At 50.0% G+C, this 16,133-nt stretch overlaps 1 protein-coding gene across 1 annotated transcript in view; it reads left to right on the top strand.

The window, feature by feature from the left end:
• The window catches only part of notch3 (notch receptor 3), a 28,027-nt gene extending 12,186 nt beyond the window's left edge, over window positions 1-15,841 (top strand). The window contains exons 7-33 of the mRNA XM_086132179.1: window positions 103-258; window positions 370-555; window positions 1,701-1,814; window positions 2,874-2,987; window positions 4,113-4,346; window positions 4,630-4,740; window positions 5,184-5,376; window positions 5,463-5,608; window positions 5,951-6,184; window positions 6,263-6,415; window positions 6,492-6,720; window positions 7,249-7,450; window positions 7,543-7,699; window positions 7,788-7,972; window positions 8,118-8,250; window positions 8,459-8,716; window positions 8,969-9,078; window positions 9,381-9,910; window positions 10,224-10,550; window positions 10,706-10,845; window positions 10,930-11,158; window positions 11,314-11,404; window positions 11,486-11,654; window positions 11,816-12,120; window positions 12,222-12,369; window positions 12,671-12,768; window positions 12,858-15,841. Coding sequence (XP_085988305.1) covers window positions 103-258; window positions 370-555; window positions 1,701-1,814; window positions 2,874-2,987; window positions 4,113-4,346; window positions 4,630-4,740; window positions 5,184-5,376; window positions 5,463-5,608; window positions 5,951-6,184; window positions 6,263-6,415; window positions 6,492-6,720; window positions 7,249-7,450; window positions 7,543-7,699; window positions 7,788-7,972; window positions 8,118-8,250; window positions 8,459-8,716; window positions 8,969-9,078; window positions 9,381-9,910; window positions 10,224-10,550; window positions 10,706-10,845; window positions 10,930-11,158; window positions 11,314-11,404; window positions 11,486-11,654; window positions 11,816-12,120; window positions 12,222-12,369; window positions 12,671-12,768; window positions 12,858-14,294 — 6,389 coding nt within the window. The 3' untranslated portion in view covers window positions 14,295-15,841. The remainder of the gene's footprint in view (window positions 1-102; window positions 259-369; window positions 556-1,700; window positions 1,815-2,873; window positions 2,988-4,112; window positions 4,347-4,629; window positions 4,741-5,183; window positions 5,377-5,462; window positions 5,609-5,950; window positions 6,185-6,262; window positions 6,416-6,491; window positions 6,721-7,248; window positions 7,451-7,542; window positions 7,700-7,787; window positions 7,973-8,117; window positions 8,251-8,458; window positions 8,717-8,968; window positions 9,079-9,380; window positions 9,911-10,223; window positions 10,551-10,705; window positions 10,846-10,929; window positions 11,159-11,313; window positions 11,405-11,485; window positions 11,655-11,815; window positions 12,121-12,221; window positions 12,370-12,670; window positions 12,769-12,857) is intronic.
• Window positions 15,842-16,133: the final 292 nt, after the last annotated feature.

The following is a 16,133-nucleotide window of genomic DNA, read 5'->3' as shown; positions in this document are numbered from 1 at the left end:
TTTAAAACAACCACTGAATGTTGCCCTCTACAAAAGCCCGGTCGCGTAATGCTGTTCCGAATATATCATCGGGCATGATTTCATCTGTGCCGCCTTCATTAGGTTTGCTGTGCCACCTCGAGGACGCTTGCGTGAGCAACCCCTGCAACGAGGGAGCCGTGTGCGACACCAATCCCCTCAACGGCCGTGCCATTTGCACCTGCCCTGCCGGCTTTGTGGGAGGCGCTTGTAACCAAGACATGGACGAATGCTCCATCGGTATGTCTGCTACTTGTTGCTTGTCAATGAACTGTTGCCATCGCCGCACTTTTGAGTCCCACCCCCCTCTCTCCTCTTTGACTTGATGAAATTCTCATTTCACCCTCGCAGGTGCAAACCCATGCGAGCACTTCGGAAAGTGCGTCAACACCGAGGGCTCGTTCCAATGTCAGTGCGGCCGGGGATACGCTGGCCCGCGTTGCGAGATCGACATCAACGAATGCTTGTCCATGCCTTGTCAGAATGACGCCACTTGCCTCGACCGCATCGGAGAGTTCACTTGCATCTGCATGCCAGGTATCGGGACCTAGCAGAGAATGATCTGTTCCGTCGCCATAGCGACGGCCAGAGCGGGCTATTATGTAATAGAGTGCCATTGCTGTCCCGGGGGGCAAGGGGGCACTTGCCTGCTCTCAGCGCACTGTACCACCAGACAGAGAGGGTATTAGCGCAGACAAAGTGAGGGTTTGGACTCCGGGTGACAAAACCAGAGTGAAACTCTCACGCACAGTCCGACATGCATCCCGGGGTTTTGGGAACTATACAAATTAGAGCTGGGAGTGGGCTCTATAGGACTGGATGTGAGAGAGGGCGAGCAGTTAGGGGGAGCGCTGTGCTGTGAATAGTAATGAGTTGTCGAGTGGTGGGAATGGAGCGGAACAATAGGGCCCCTCTGTGCTCCACTTTGCACCCTCATACACACAGAGAGGGAAAAGGAGGCCTTTTCCCAGAGGCTCCCCCTTTACTCCCCACACCACCCCCCCTTTTTTTTTTTTTTTTTGCTTTCCAGAGACAGCCTCTTCCTCCTCACCCTCCTCATCGTCAGGCGGCCTGGCAAAGCTCAGGTGGAGCCGCTGATTATTTCGGATTTCCACGCTAGCCGCTCCGCAGGTTTCCATACTCGGCATCACCTCAATGGAGGGGGGGGGGGGGGGGGCTTTGTAGGTTTGCTAACAGCGAATGGATAATCATCTGGTGAATGGGGACACTGACCCCAGGGTGTTGCGATGCTCCACGGACAGTAACCCGTGAGGATTTGAGGACGGTGGATCCTGCGGGCCGCTAATGGTCCCCATGCGGGAATAAAAAAAGGGGGTTCTCACAGAATCGGTTTCCCATGGCGGAGAACGGAGACCATCCATAAATACACACATACGCATAGCAATGGACAAAACAGATGGGTCACCAACGTGGGCCCCTGCGCCGGCCGCAAGGACCACGTGTATAGCCTGCGGGCCTGTTCTAAAGATAGATCCCACCAGTCGTGGGATAATTGTGATTTTCCAGGAATTATTAAAAGTAATTTTTCTGTTCTTTCAGAAGTGTGTATCAAAACTCATAGCCCTTCTCATTAATCAGGACCCGAAAAGTAGCGGTCAGCTTGAAAAAAGTCTGTCATGCCTGCTTTAACGTGTGCACTCACGTGCGAACTTGTCTTGTAGGCTACACGGGGACTTACTGTGAGACCGACGTAGATGACTGCGAGAGCAACCCGTGTGTGAACGACGGCATCTGTCGGGACATGGTCAACGGCTTTACGTGCACCTGCCAACCTGGTAAGATGAGTGTTTGTCATCAAATGCATACTGTAGGTTGGGGGGGGGGGGGGGGGGATTGTTGCTGTTTTTAGCTCATTCACTCCCAAAGACATTTTTAAACGTCTTTTCAGACTTTTAGACTAGAATTGGCTGGTACTGAATGAGTTAATAGCAAAAAATGCAAGGCCCAGTTTGGTCAACACTCTGCTTGTCAATGAAAGGCTAAAATGCACAGAGAAATATTTTATAAATGTGTGAACATGATCTGAATGTCACTCCTAGACAGTCCAAACATGCGGTTTTTGGAACATGCACTTGTTTAAAAAAAAATCTAACCCCCCCCCCCCCCCAAATTTTAAATCCTCTTGCCAAAACAAAGATACTATTGTGACCCCCGCCCCCCAGACCCCTTCCTTTCAGAATGTAAAAAGCGATAGCAGTCTCCCTCAACTTGCTGCTTGGTGGTGAAGTGGGGGTACAGCAGTCCTGCTAATGAGATTCTTTTCCAGATCCGCAATTTACATCTGGGACAGACGTTCCCCACCCCCCCTCCGCCGCCTCTCCATCTCGCTATTGAGTCAGTAAAGCTGATGTAGGAAAAGGGAGGAGGTGGAGGCCGGAGGGGGCTGGAGGTAGGGGGGTCAAAAGAGAAAACAATCACACTGTCTCCTCTGCTAACACCCCCCATCAGCACCAACATACAGCCCATCCTCATCCTGTTAATCAACAGAACAGCATGCTAGCATTGTAGCACTTCACCCCCCCCCCCCAAATCTGGGCACCGATTTCAAGGCCACGCAGTTTTTCAAGCCTTCAAAGCAACCGAGTTGTACCATGCTCATCAGTTTTTCTGATCGAGACCAAATTCCTGTTGGTAGACACAACTGATATTAGCTCCTCATGACCTTGAGAAGCCATCAAGGTCGTGGGATTTTTCCATCGGCATCCTTAACCAGTCGGAGCCAGACATCTCTGACCACGCCGGAGACCTTTGCCCCCCAGCCCCGCCACTAAAAAGGGACAAAACCGCCCTGGAGCTGCTCTCTGACCCGTCGCCTCTATGTTTGACTGTCCCAGGCTTCACCGGCACCATGTGCCAGATCGACATCGACGAGTGCGCCAGCACGCCCTGCCAGAACGGCGCCAAGTGCTACGACCGACCCAACGGCTTTGAGTGCCGATGTGCCGAAGGTACGTTTCTGGGTTCCCTGTACACGTTTCAACAGGAGACTAAACCACTTGTTGCGGCTATGTATTTCGGGAGGGGTTATCTATCTGTCCACAAGCTGACTTGAGGCCGCTAATCCACCCCCCCCCCCACCCCCAACCCCACAAACCCCTCTCAAGATCACAGGGTCACCATTAGTTGCCAAGAAAAGAACCTTGGTCGTCACCCCGACATCTGTTCATTTGTTCATCTGTTCAGCCTCCCCCCCCGACACCACCTTATGGTGTCCCCCGTCCCTCATTCCTTCACATGCGGCAGTTTTATTAAGCCCAAAAAAAACCCCCCAAAAGCATCAGCTCAACGGTTGGGAAGCATGGCGATGTTTGTTAACTACTTGTTTCACGTTTATTTGGGCCTTTGCCCATAGATGGGGTCTGCTTCATTGTTTCAAATGCCAGCTGCTTGGTATTCCCTGTATTTGCCGCCCCCCACCCTCCCCTGCAGGGTGAAGTGGCTCTGTTTGACGTGCTGCGGCCCGCCATTGTTCCCTCCGCCACAGAGAACAAAAGCGGGCCTGGGGGGCCTTGGGTAGGACTTTTCTTTGCCGCTTTGCCCAACTCAGCGGCACACCGTACACAGCAAATAAACCAACACTTGTCTGACACACAGACAACCTGTTGTCATGGAAACCAAAGCTGCAATGACCCTTTTTTTTTTTTTTAATTTTGCTTTTGCAAACGTGGGGAATGTTAGCTTCATTGAAGAATTTCATCTTTTTTTTTTTTGTTGCTGGCCACATCGTAGTTGTGGAAGTGAAATTTGGCCAAATTCATATTTTTTTTTCTATATCCATCTACAAATGATCAGTCCTCACTTGTGTGTTATTTTTACAAATTATTGGTCAATCTTAAGTGTTGCAAATGACCTCCGCTCGTTGACAACGCAACGTCGTCAGCAAACATTCCGTTTGTTTCCTGAAAAGTGATGGTTTTGGAGGTACCAGAATTCATGACCCGAATAAGAACAAGCGGTTAAAAAAAATAAATAAATGGATGAATGAAGAGGCTGAGGTCAAGGCTATTTTCGTGATAAATGTGAACAGTTGCATCAATCCACAACAAAGTACCAATCTGTTCTCCTGTCATTAGGATATGAGGGTACGCTCTGCGAGAGCAACATCAACAACTGCCAGCCCGACCCGTGCCACCACGGCACCTGCGTGGACGGCATCGCCAGCTATACCTGCAACTGCGACGCCGGGTACACGGGCTACCGCTGCGAGAACCAGCTCAACGAGTGCCACAGCAACCCTTGCCAGAACGGAGGCAAATGCGTGGACCTGGTCAACAAATACATCTGCCAGTGCCAACATGGGACATCAGGTACGAACGAGACTCGCAGCTCATGTTGACAATATCTAATCTCAACTCTTAAATCAGATCGGATGATGCACGAAAATGAATCAAATGTCCTGCCTCGCAAAGCGCTGCTTCTATTGTTTTCAGTGATGACCAATTTTATTTGAAGTTGTTGTCTGCTTGTAGTATCCACCAATATGGAAGATTTTGAAAATGTTCATTGTGGGGGGGGGGGGGGGGGGGGGGGGGGGGGTGTCCTTTCACTTTGTGGGCGGGAAAAGCATTTCAAACTTTGCTGTCACGACAGGCACCAACTGTGAAATCAATTTCGACGATTGTGCCAGTAACCCGTGTGACTATGGCATGTGCAAAGATGGCATCAACCGCTACGACTGCGTTTGCAAGCCTGGCTTCACCGGTAAGTCATTTGGGGTTTCATTATACACAGCCGGTTTTTCTGTTTGTATGTTTATTTTTATATACTGTATATATATATATATCTGTGGTGTTTTTTTTTAATCATATTTGAAATGGCCTGTGTCAGAATATTACAAGGAAAAGTTGAAATGTTGAAAGGTGTCATTCAATATTATAAATTTAAAAAAAATTGTCCATGAAAATTCATCACATTTTTTATTTGCAAATATAAAATATTTGAGTTTTACAATCACGCTACTTTTCAAATTAAAAAAAATTGAATTTTTAAAATTAAAAATAATACATTTTAAATGTTACAAAATATCATGCTCATACTCATTGTTTATTTTCTTACCCTCAGTTAAAAAAAACAAATTGGACATCCCTGAGATTCACATTTAAATTTCATTTGCACAGCATTTTTGACACTCGCTATCTTGTCAGGTGCCAAGTGTAACGTGGAGATAGACGAGTGTACGTCGAGCCCCTGTCGCAATGGAGGCACGTGCGTGGACGAGGAGAATGGCTTCCACTGCCAGTGCCCGGAGGGATTCAAGCCGCCGTACTGCTACTCGCAGGTGGATGAGTGCGGCAGCAGCCCCTGCGTCCATGGGGCGTGCAGGGACGACATCAACGGGTAAGTGCGCGAAGACGACATGCATTTTGAATTGTTTCGGGCCCCAAACCCCAAAAAAAAAACTGATTTTCTTTGCATCTTTGCAGTTACCGCTGTGACTGCGAGCCAGGCTGGGTGGGAAAGAACTGCGACCTGGACAGGAATGACTGTTTGCCGAGCCCCTGCCAGAACGCCGGCACCTGCATCGACCAACTTAACGGCTTCACCTGCAAGTGTCGTCAGGGCTTTCGAGGTAAGCCGTGGTGGAAGACGATTAAACAGCGCAAATGTCAAGCCTGAACCATTATTAACCCTTTCATGCACCCTGTAACCTGATAACATATGAATCTGTCCATTGTAGTAACCGTTGTCCCCTTAAAGGGTTAAATAATAGACACATTGACCTCATTCCCTCCCAAAGACGTTTTTAAACGTCTTTTCAGACTTGGTCCAGAATTGGCTGGTACTGAATGAGTTAAATAAACAAACAAACAAAAAAGCACTTTCTAACATATCGTCGCTGTCCTGGTGAAAAACCCGTCAATTTTTGTCATTTAAAAAAAAAAGAAAAATCTATGAATTGTTCCCTCGGTAGGTAACCTTTGCCAGGTGAACATCAACGAGTGTGCGTCCAGTCCCTGCTTGAACAAAGGCACGTGTGTGGACGGCGTGGCCAGCTTCACCTGCCTGTGCGAGCTTCCTTACAACGGACCCACATGCGCCGAAGTGCTCACCCCGTGCTCCCCGAACCCCTGCGCAAATCAGGCCGTCTGCACCCACACCCCAGACTACCTGGGCTACCAGTGCAACTGCCAACCCGGTTGGCAAGGTGAGCACAGAAGGATCCGAGAGGAGGAGCTCATGTCTCCATTGTGACCTAACTGTGACTCGGTTTTGCCGTCTGCAGGGCAACTGTGTAACCGGGACCTGAACGAATGCCTCTCCAATCCCTGCAAGAACCGCGGGACCTGCTCCAACACACTCGGTTCTTTTGTGTGCTCCTGCAGGCCCGGTTTCACCGGGCCCACTTGCGACACGGACATCAATGACTGTTCCCCCAGTGAGTGACCTCAAGAATGTCAACGTGTGTGTTGTCAAACGCAAAGCCCTCATTTGCTCCCCCTTTACCTGCACAGATCCATGCCTAAGCGGAGGCTCCTGCACGGACAGCGTCAACTCTTTCCACTGCAGCTGCCTGCCGGGCTTCACCGGGCCTCGCTGCGCTCTGGAGATCAACGAATGTCAGAGTTTGCCTTGCAAGAACGGCGGCACGTGCACCGACTACGTCAACTCCTACACGTGCACCTGCAGGCCCGGCTTCACTGGCATCCACTGCGAAACCAACATACCAGATTGCACGGAAAGGTGGGTGGGTTGCGTACACTCATGAGATCCAACAAGAAATGGAGAAAAAAAAGTTGTGCTTCGGAAAGAGACACGGAATAGAATTATGTGAGGAGCTCCATCATCTTAACTCATTCAGTACCAGCCAATTCTGGACCAAGTCTGAAAAGACGTTTAAAAACGTCTTTGGGAGTGAATGAGTTGTTAACTTAGATCAGCATCAGTATTCTGGTTATCAGTTTGCATCAGGATAAATTTCTGTCCCTGGCCCATAAATGTGCGGTAGGTTAAAAAAATATATACAGTATATACAGTATATTAATTCGCTACAACTAATTCATCTTTGTCCATCAATCTATAACAGTCATACAAGGGAATAATTCAGTAAAAAATGTGAAATTGAAACAAGATTATCATTATGTCAGTATATACTTTTATTTAATATAATATGGGCCCAAAATGAAAAATCCATTTCTTTTTCGAAATCATTCACTGCTCATGCAAAGTGCCTGAAAATGTGACCAACGTGAGTTATTTCCTCATGTGCAGCTCGTGCTTCAATGGAGGGACGTGCACAGATAAGATCAACGGCTACTCCTGTATGTGCCGTTCAGGCTTCACCGGCTCGCACTGCCAGTACGAAGTCAACGAGTGTGACTCGCAGCCTTGCCTCAACGGGGGTCTCTGTCAAGATGCCCTGGAGTCTTTCCGCTGCACCTGCCCCAAAGGCTACGCTGGCACGCGCTGTCAGGTGCGACGAAAAAAAAAGTCAATCCAACTCTCGGTCAAAATTCTTGCGTGCGAGCGTCATGCTAACTGTTGCTTCGTATCCTGTGCGCCTAGACACCGGTTGACTGGTGCAGGCGCTCCTCCCCGTGCCAGAATGGCGGACGCTGTCGGCAAAAAGACTCGGCCTTTGTCTGTGAGTGCGCTCACGGCTGGTCTGGACGTTATTGCGACATTCCCCGAGTTTCCTGTGAGACAGCAGCTCGCCAGAGAGGTGTCGTGTTCTTTTTTTTTTTAAACTCTGCCTCCTTTCTTGCCGTGCGGCAGCAGAGTCGCTCACATCCCCTTCTCCTTGTCACCAGGACTCCAGACAGACGAATTGTGCCACCACGGCGGCCACTGCGTCAACACAGGCAACACGCATTACTGCAAGTGTCCCGGCGACTACACCGGCAGCTACTGCGAGAGCCAAGTGGACCACTGCGAGGACAAACCCTGCCGCAATGGCGCCACCTGCAGGGGATACGTTGGGGGATACCAGTGTGACGTGAGTTCATGAAAGTTGTGCCGATCCAACTTAACCCTGTGAATGAATATCTGTCCATTCAAATCAAATGTGGCCCTTCAGCACCAAAGTTGACCTTTTACAGCGATGTAATGATCCCATTTCTCCTTCACATGTGCATTTACAGTGTATGCCGGGCTTCACTGGTCAGAACTGTGAGATGGAGGTCAATGAGTGTCAATCTCATCCTTGCCAAAATGGAGGCACGTGTATCGACCTCGTCGGGCATTACATCTGCTCCTGTCCTCCTGGCACTCTGGGTACGCCCACACATCGGCACCGATATACGATCCTTTGAGATCACGGGCAGGAGGCAGGCACTGTTAGCATCACACGGTTTCATTTGATTGTTTTTGTGGAGGACCCAAATATTTACTCTAATTATGACTGTGTTCACGTACGTCGGCATAAGCCCGCCCCCTGAATGTATCCATAACTGTAACTCTTCAACAATCGTCTCCCATCAAGGTGTCCTCTGCGAGATCAACGAAGATGACTGCGCCCCGCCAATGAGGCCTCGCGGCGCTCCCCCCAAGTGCCTCAACAACGGCACCTGCGTGGACCGAGTGGGCGGCTACCGCTGCAACTGTCCGCCCGGGTTTACAGGCGAGCGGTGCGAGGGCGACATCAACGAGTGTCTCTCCAGTCCTTGCAGCCCCTCCAACAGCCTAGACTGCATCCAGATGCCCAATGACTACCAGTGTGTTTGCAAGGCCGGTTTCACAGGTTCGATAGATAGCCTCTCTCCTAACTGAGAAAAGAAAACCAAAAAAAAAGGACATACAGCGTCTGTCAAATCTTAAATTAAAAACTGTAGTCACCTAGTGGATGAATATCATTCACGGAGATTAAAAGGATTTGGAAAAAGATGATGTGAACTTGCAATGTGAATGCAAAAAAGTCCCCATTCTGTTTGTCTTTTAGTCCTCTTGATTGATCTTTGCGTGTGTGTGTTTTTTTTATTGTTGTATGTTTTAGGTCGAAGGTGCCAGAACAGGTTCAGCGCATGTGAATCTCAGCCCTGTCAAAACGGAGGCGCGTGCTCTGCGTCCACTTCTGTTGTTGGCTACACCTGCACGTGTCAGCTTGTGAGTAACACTCAGTTTCTCTTCGTGTGCATTGCCGTTGTCAGTATTTACCGCATTTTTGGACATATTGGTGTTATTATCCGAAATATAAAAACGAATTCGCAAAGATTAGGGATCAAGCCCAATCGTAATTGTGTTTAGATGATGGCAAAGACCTTTAAACCAAAAGGATCATAAATCATCAACATCCATTGAATGGACAATGCAGTCATGAACCCATAGCACATAAACGTAACAGCTGTGTTCATAGACACACATGCTCACGCTTCACAAATAAAAAGGATTCTGATTTTCATCCGCAGGGCTACACGGGCCCCAACTGCGAGCGAAGCATGTCCTGCCGCGAGCTGTCTTGCTACAACGGCGGAAGCTGCGCTCTCACCACGCGAGGGGCCCGCTGCACCTGCCTGCCCGGTTATGGCGGGCCGCAGTGCTCCCACCGCAGCAACGAAGGCTGCTCCTCACAGCCGTGTCGAAACGGCGGCCTGTGTACCGAGGAGACCGCCTTCCCGTTCTTCCACTGCCAGTGTCCCAGCGGCTGGACGGGCAAACGGTGCGAGCAGGCCGGCCGGGTCAACGAGACCCCGGCCCTGTCGTGTCCGCTGGCCGACTGCCACGGAAAAGCCAACGACGGCGTGTGCGACAAGGAGTGCAGCACGTTGGCATGCCGCTGGGACGGCGGCGACTGCTCCTTGGCGGTCAACCCCTGGGCCCGGTGCGCGGACCCCCGTTGCTGGCGCGTGTTCAACAACAGCCAGTGCGACGAGTCGTGCAACAACGCAGACTGCTTGTATGACAACTTTGACTGCAAAACCAAAGAGAAAGTTTGCAAGTGAGTTTTTGTCTCCTGGTTGCTCGCAGAGCAGCTTAAAACCCCATTCACTCCCAAAGACGTTTCTAAACGTCTTTTCAGATTTGGTCTGGAATTGGCTGGTACTGAATGAGTTAAGGTTTTCTTTTGCTTCCATTCCAACCACAAAAGTGACAAATGACATTTGTTTGAGCCAAAGCCACATTGATCAGGATTTCATCTTTAAATTAATCATGATCCAGATCAACATTTTCAACCTGTGAACAGATATGGAATGACCTACAGTATGTTCAAATGTTGATTGATGTCAATCTTCTTTTTGTGGTTCCTGCAGCCCCATCTACGAGACCTACTGCATCGACCACTATGCCGACGGCCTGTGCGACCAAGGCTGCAACACGGAGGAGTGCGGCTGGGACGGCCTGGACTGTGCTCAAAAGGTTCCCGAAGACATCGTGGACGGCGCCTTAGTTCTGGTGGTGCTGCTCCCTCCGGAGGAGCTTCTGCGCACCAGCACGGCCTTCCTTCTCAAACTGAGCGCCATCCTTCACACCACGCTGCGCTTCCGGCTGGACCACAACGGCGAGGCTATGATCCGGCCCTACACCCGGCGAGAGGCGCGCCTCAAGCGGGAACTTCAGCCTCAACAGGAGATTATTGGGTAAGAGATGGAGATTAGTCGATAAATGTTTTCGAGTCCTGGTGCTCAAACATTTTACTCCAGAGCACTAGAGGGGCCCCACCGGTGGTTCTTCTTTTCTTAAATTGCCGTTTCTGAGAATTCGGACCACTAACATCAGTCTCTTGTTTGTCCAGCTCCATCGTCTACCTGGAAATAGACAACCGCTTGTGTACTGTCGACTGCTTCCCGTCGGCTGAGAGCGCCGCGGACTACCTCGGAGCCTTGTCGGCCGTTGAAATGCTGCGCTTCCCGTACCCGCTCAAAGAAGTCCGCGGTGGGTACAGGCGAACATGAGTAGCGCAGGCAGAACCCGCCAGAAACGTATCTGCAACCACTCCCCTTGCCTTTACCTGCGCAGGAGAAAAGATCGTGGATGATCCGGACCCCATTCCTCAATGGGGCAAACTGATGCTGGTCAGCATCGCTTCGCTTTTCCTGCTGGTCATCATGGTGTTAGGCATGCTGATTTCCCGCAGAAAGCGTGAGCACAGCACGCTGTGGTTCCCGGAGGGCTTCTTCCTCAAGAAGGAGCCCAGCAGCAACAAGAACCGCAGGGAGCCGGTGGGCCAGGATGCTCTTGGAATGAAGTAAGGGCGAAAGACTATTTGTGAAGGCTTTTTGTGGTCCTCGGTTTACGACAGTAGCGGCAAATGTTGTTATGAGGTTGTAAACAGGAGCACATGTATATACGGTTATGCTTCTTTTAGTCCTAATTTTTCATATTTCTCGATATCAACAACAGACACATGCCCAAAACGGTTGAGGAATCTCTCCTTGGAGATCACAGCGACCAGTGGATCGACGCTGAATGCCCAGAACCCAAAAGATTGAAGGTCAAACGAATCCACACGTACACATGGACAAAACAACAGCGATCAATTTGTGACGCCGACGTCTCTGCCGGATCCTTTTAGATGGAGGAGCCAAGCATGCTCTCAGACGGAGAGGACGCCGTCGATAGCCGACAGTGGACGCAACATCACCTGGCAGCGGCCGACATCCGCGTGCCGCCCACCATGGCGCTCACCCCGCCGCAAGGGGAGTTTGAAAGCGACTGCATGGACGTTAACGTCCGAGGTCCAGGTTGGTAGTGAGAAGAAAACGGATTTGGGATCGTGCATTTATTTAAACACACATACTGTAGATACAATCTGTAAAGCTATCAAGCTCACTATCTCTCTCGCGCGCTAGCAATCGGATCAAATCTACATGATCTACATCTATATTGACGACTCTTTTACTAGACGGCTTTACTCCGCTGATGCTGGCGTCGTTCTGCGGAGGCGGCCTGGAGCCCGAGATCACCGAGGAGGAGGAGAGCGAGGAGTGCTCAGCCAACATCATCTCCGACCTCATCTACCAGGGCGCGTCACTCGCCGCCCAGACGGATCGCACGGGCGAGACGGCGCTCCACCTGGCTGCCCGTTACGCCCGCGCCGACGCCGCAAAGCGACTCCTGGACGCCGGGGCGGACGCCAACGCGCAGGACAACACGGGACGCTCGCCCCTGCATGCTGCCGTGGCTGCAGACGCGCAAGGAGTGTTCCAGGTACACATCAGAGCAAACGAAAACATCTGTAAAAAGTGGGATTGAAAGTGTGACAAAAAGACCAACAAAAAAAATTTCATCCCGTCATTCTCTTCGCATAGATCCTGATCCGAAACAGGGCCACAGATCTTGACTCGCGCATGTACGACGGCTCCACGGCGCTCATCCTGGCCGCCCGTCTGGCGGTGGAGGGAATGGTGGAGGAACTCATCACTTGCCACGCAGATGTCAATGCAGTCGATGAACTGGGTAAACAGCCACTTTGCTTATCGTCATGTCCGCTTTTAAGCCTGTCACGTTTGATATTGCCTTGAGATTTCGTATAACGCAACAGGGTTTTTTTTTTCATTGTATGGGGGGCAGGAAAGTGGGAATGGTGTTAATGCATGAAGATTTTTTCACACTAGGGGGTAATTTTCGCCCAGGTTTCGTTGTAGAGGAGTTTCACTGTATCGGCGAATTTAATCAGCCAGCTGATTGCGAAATCAGGCCCAAGTACTCACCTCCATGTTGAGTAGCAAATGTTGATCGGAGTTTGTTTTCCTTTCAGGTAAATCTGCATTGCACTGGGCCGCTGCTGTTAACAACGTGGACGCGACGATTGCCTTGCTGAAGAATGGCGCAAACAAAGACATGCAAGATCTTAAGGTATGGCGAGGTTATTGCAAAGTGAAAGAAATTTATTTCTAAAAGCAATGTTTGCATCCTTAACCTTGCGTGCGTGTGTACTTGTGAAGGAGGAGACGCCTCTCTTCCTAGCCGCTCGCGAGGGAAGCTGCGAGGCCGTCAAAGTTCTGCTGGCTCACTTTGCCAACCGCGAGATTACGGACCACATGGACAGGCTGCCCCGAGACATCGCCCAGGAGCGCATGCACCATGATATCGTGCAGCTCCTGGACGAGTACAACACTGTGAGGAGCCCCCAGGGCCACGGTGGGCCCGGACTCCACCTCTCCAGCGGGCACACCCTGTCGCCCCTCATGTGCCCGCCCAGCGCCTTCCTGCCTAGCCTGAAGACCACCCCGCAGGGTAAGAAGAACCGCCGGCCGGGGGCTAAGGGCTCCGGCCTGGGGGGTCAGCACGCCGGCGGTCTGAAGGACTCGGTCAAGGCTCGCAATAAGAAGCTGAGCTTGGACATGCAGAGCGCCCTGCTGGAGAGCTCGGTCACCCTCTCGCCAGTGGACTCGCTGGACTCACCTCACGGGGGCGCCAGCAACGCCGGCTACATCACCAACCCCACGTCCCCGGTGGCCATGCCGTCCCCGGGGCTCTTCCACTCGTCACTGTCGGTTCCGAGCACGCCCATGGTGCACGCTAGCATGCTGGACAGCGGCAGTCCTTTCGCCGTGTCTCTGGCGCAGCTCAATGACCTGGGCAACGGTGGCATGGCCCTGCAGGGACGAGTGTCCATGGCGTCAGATGTGGGCCATGGCTACGTGCTGAGCCCGTCGGGCCAGTTGGGGCTCAACATGGGCCTGGTGAGCCCGGTCAGCGTGCCCTTCGAATGGCACAGCCGGTCGCCCGCCTCCCAGTGCGGGCAGCAGGTGGTGAACCTGGTGCAGAGCATGCCGCCGCCGCTGCAGCAAAGCATGCAGCCGCCTCCGCCGCCGCAGCAGAACCTGCTGCTGCATCAGCAGCAGATGTACCGTGGCGCCATGTTACAACCCACGCCCGTCACCTCCACACCCAGCGTCAGCCCCATCAAGCTGCCCACCATCAGCGAGCAGCAGATCATGAGCCACTCCATAAGCGGCCAGCAGAATCTGGCCCGCATGGCATCGTCCACTCCCCCAACGCCGCAGACCTCGCAACCCCCACCGCCTTTCTTCCAGCAGCCCCCGCCCCAGGCCCCGCCGGGCGTCGCCGTCGCCCCGCCCGCCCAAGCCCCGGCCCCCCAGCCGGGCTCCGCCGAGGATTACCCCACCCCGCCCTCGCAGCACAGCTACACGTCAGCGCTCGACGCCACGCCCAAGCATTACCTACACCTGCCTACTGAGCACCCCTACCTAACCCCTTCACCCGAGTCGCCCGAACCTTGGTCCAGCCCCTCCCCTCAGTGCGTGTCCGACTGGTCAGACTCCACCCCCAGCCCCGCCGTCGCTGTCGCCGGCTCTGCCCAGACCCAAATTTCAAAAATCCCAGAGGCCAACAAAAAGATGCAGGTATTTGCTTAAAGTTGCAGTTTGTGTGTCAGCCTGTTTCCAAGATTTTTTATTGGATTTGGATTGACTTGTTGTTTATGCCGAGGACCGCTCGCGTGTTCTGTTTGCGGACGGCTTGTGAGACACAGTAAAGGCAAAACGTTTGTTGTCTGAAAAACCAGCAGACAATTTAATGAAGTAATTCTGTCACAGATGGACTTTATTATTAAAAAAAAAACTAAATATATGAAGAAAACCAAGTCTTTTATTTCAAAAGACTTTGTGATCCTCTCCTGAAAACTAACAAACATTTAAAAGTAGATCAAATCTGAAGGGAATTCATTTATTTTTATTTATTGTTTGTATTTTTTGTAGGTATTTTCACACTCCTTTTTTTTTTTTTTTGTCCTAGGCTCACACACAAAAAAAAGTGCCACCTCCTTTCATTTGATTTCTATGTTGCCTAATTTAATTTATCCTTTAGGCCTGCTCATCACCTCTCCTGGTATTTATTCAGGCCTGTTCAAATGTTGCGTGAAGACTCGCTCCACTTCCCATTGGATTCAATTCTGCTTTTTCTTTTTGAGTATTAAGAATGTAAATGAGTGTGTCCAAAGCACTTCAAGTGGTGACTGGCCAAATGAACCACCCACAATGGATATTTATATGACAATGAGTGGAATTGAAACCACGTGTATTGTTTAATGATGACCTTAAAAAAAATAATAATAATCTACTGCCTTTAATTTGATTTTGATTTTTCTCGTTGTCATTTTAAGGGACAATTTCGACTTCTTTTGCCTTTAAAAATCAGCCTGTCACTGCCTTTTTCAAAAGACTTATTTTAACGTTTTTTTTTTTCATTGTTTAATACATGCATTCCTTTTTTTGTAGTTCACCTCAGATGAACTAAGCTATACTCCCGAGCTGCTATTTTTTATTTTATTTTTTTACTCCATCATTCCTCCCTGCAAATTCCACTATTTTTTTTCTTTTGTCGGTTTGCAATTGCATCTTTTGAGATTGGGTGGACGCGCATCCTTAAAAGGAATGTAAGAAGGGAGGAACGCTACTGTGTAGCGCTGCACCTTTTTGCCTTTGACACCTTCCAAGGATGGATGGCACGCTCGCATCAGCCTTGATATGATTTAAACATTTAAAAAAAAAAAAAAAAAAAAAAGATTGTTCTATAGTTTATCCTACCACATTGTGAACACGAGTGGTGCACCACTCCCTTAGCAACTACTACTACTACTTCTACTACTATTAGTCCTTTATTGTTGTGTCCTGTTCACTTTTGTTCACAAGTTCCACTCCGACTCGATTTGTAACTGTTCTTGTTTTTGTTTTGATTCATTTTTTGGGGGGGAGGGGGGGTTTATAAATATATATATGGTGATAACTTGCCTGCCAGTTTTCCCTACCGGGTCGCACTGAGTGTACATTTCAACTTTGCGCCATTTTCTGTGTGTACATATGTTTGTTACCGGGTAGATCTTTTGCTTGAAAAGTCTTATCTTTCTAAAATAATCGTTATGTACTAAAAAGGACAAAAATAAAATGTACTTCATTTAGCATAACTTAGAGTGTGTGTCTTATTTCTGTAGGTTTTGATTTATTCTTTTATGCTTTTCCTTTACCCTCGTACCACATCACCCAGTGGGTTCCCTTCAAACTTTTTATTGAAGTGAATTTGGCTTTAGATTTATACAATAAGAATAAACAATGGGCGTTTACAGTCACAATATCAGATAACAAAACAAAAAAAAAGTGAATGACGTTATAGTCAGTGTGTGACCACTTTACAACTGTAAGCATGGTTTCTGTTTGGACAGCTCAATCACTTCTGGACACGTCATTAGGTACACTCGC

This window comes from Hippocampus guttulatus, chromosome 16, assembly GCF_054856545.1.
Source record: "Hippocampus guttulatus isolate MCC_2025c chromosome 16, RoL_Hgut_1.0, whole genome shotgun sequence".
NCBI lineage: Eukaryota > Metazoa > Chordata > Actinopteri > Syngnathiformes > Syngnathidae > Hippocampus > Hippocampus guttulatus.
This window is presented reverse-complemented; position numbering and strand designations above follow the sequence as displayed.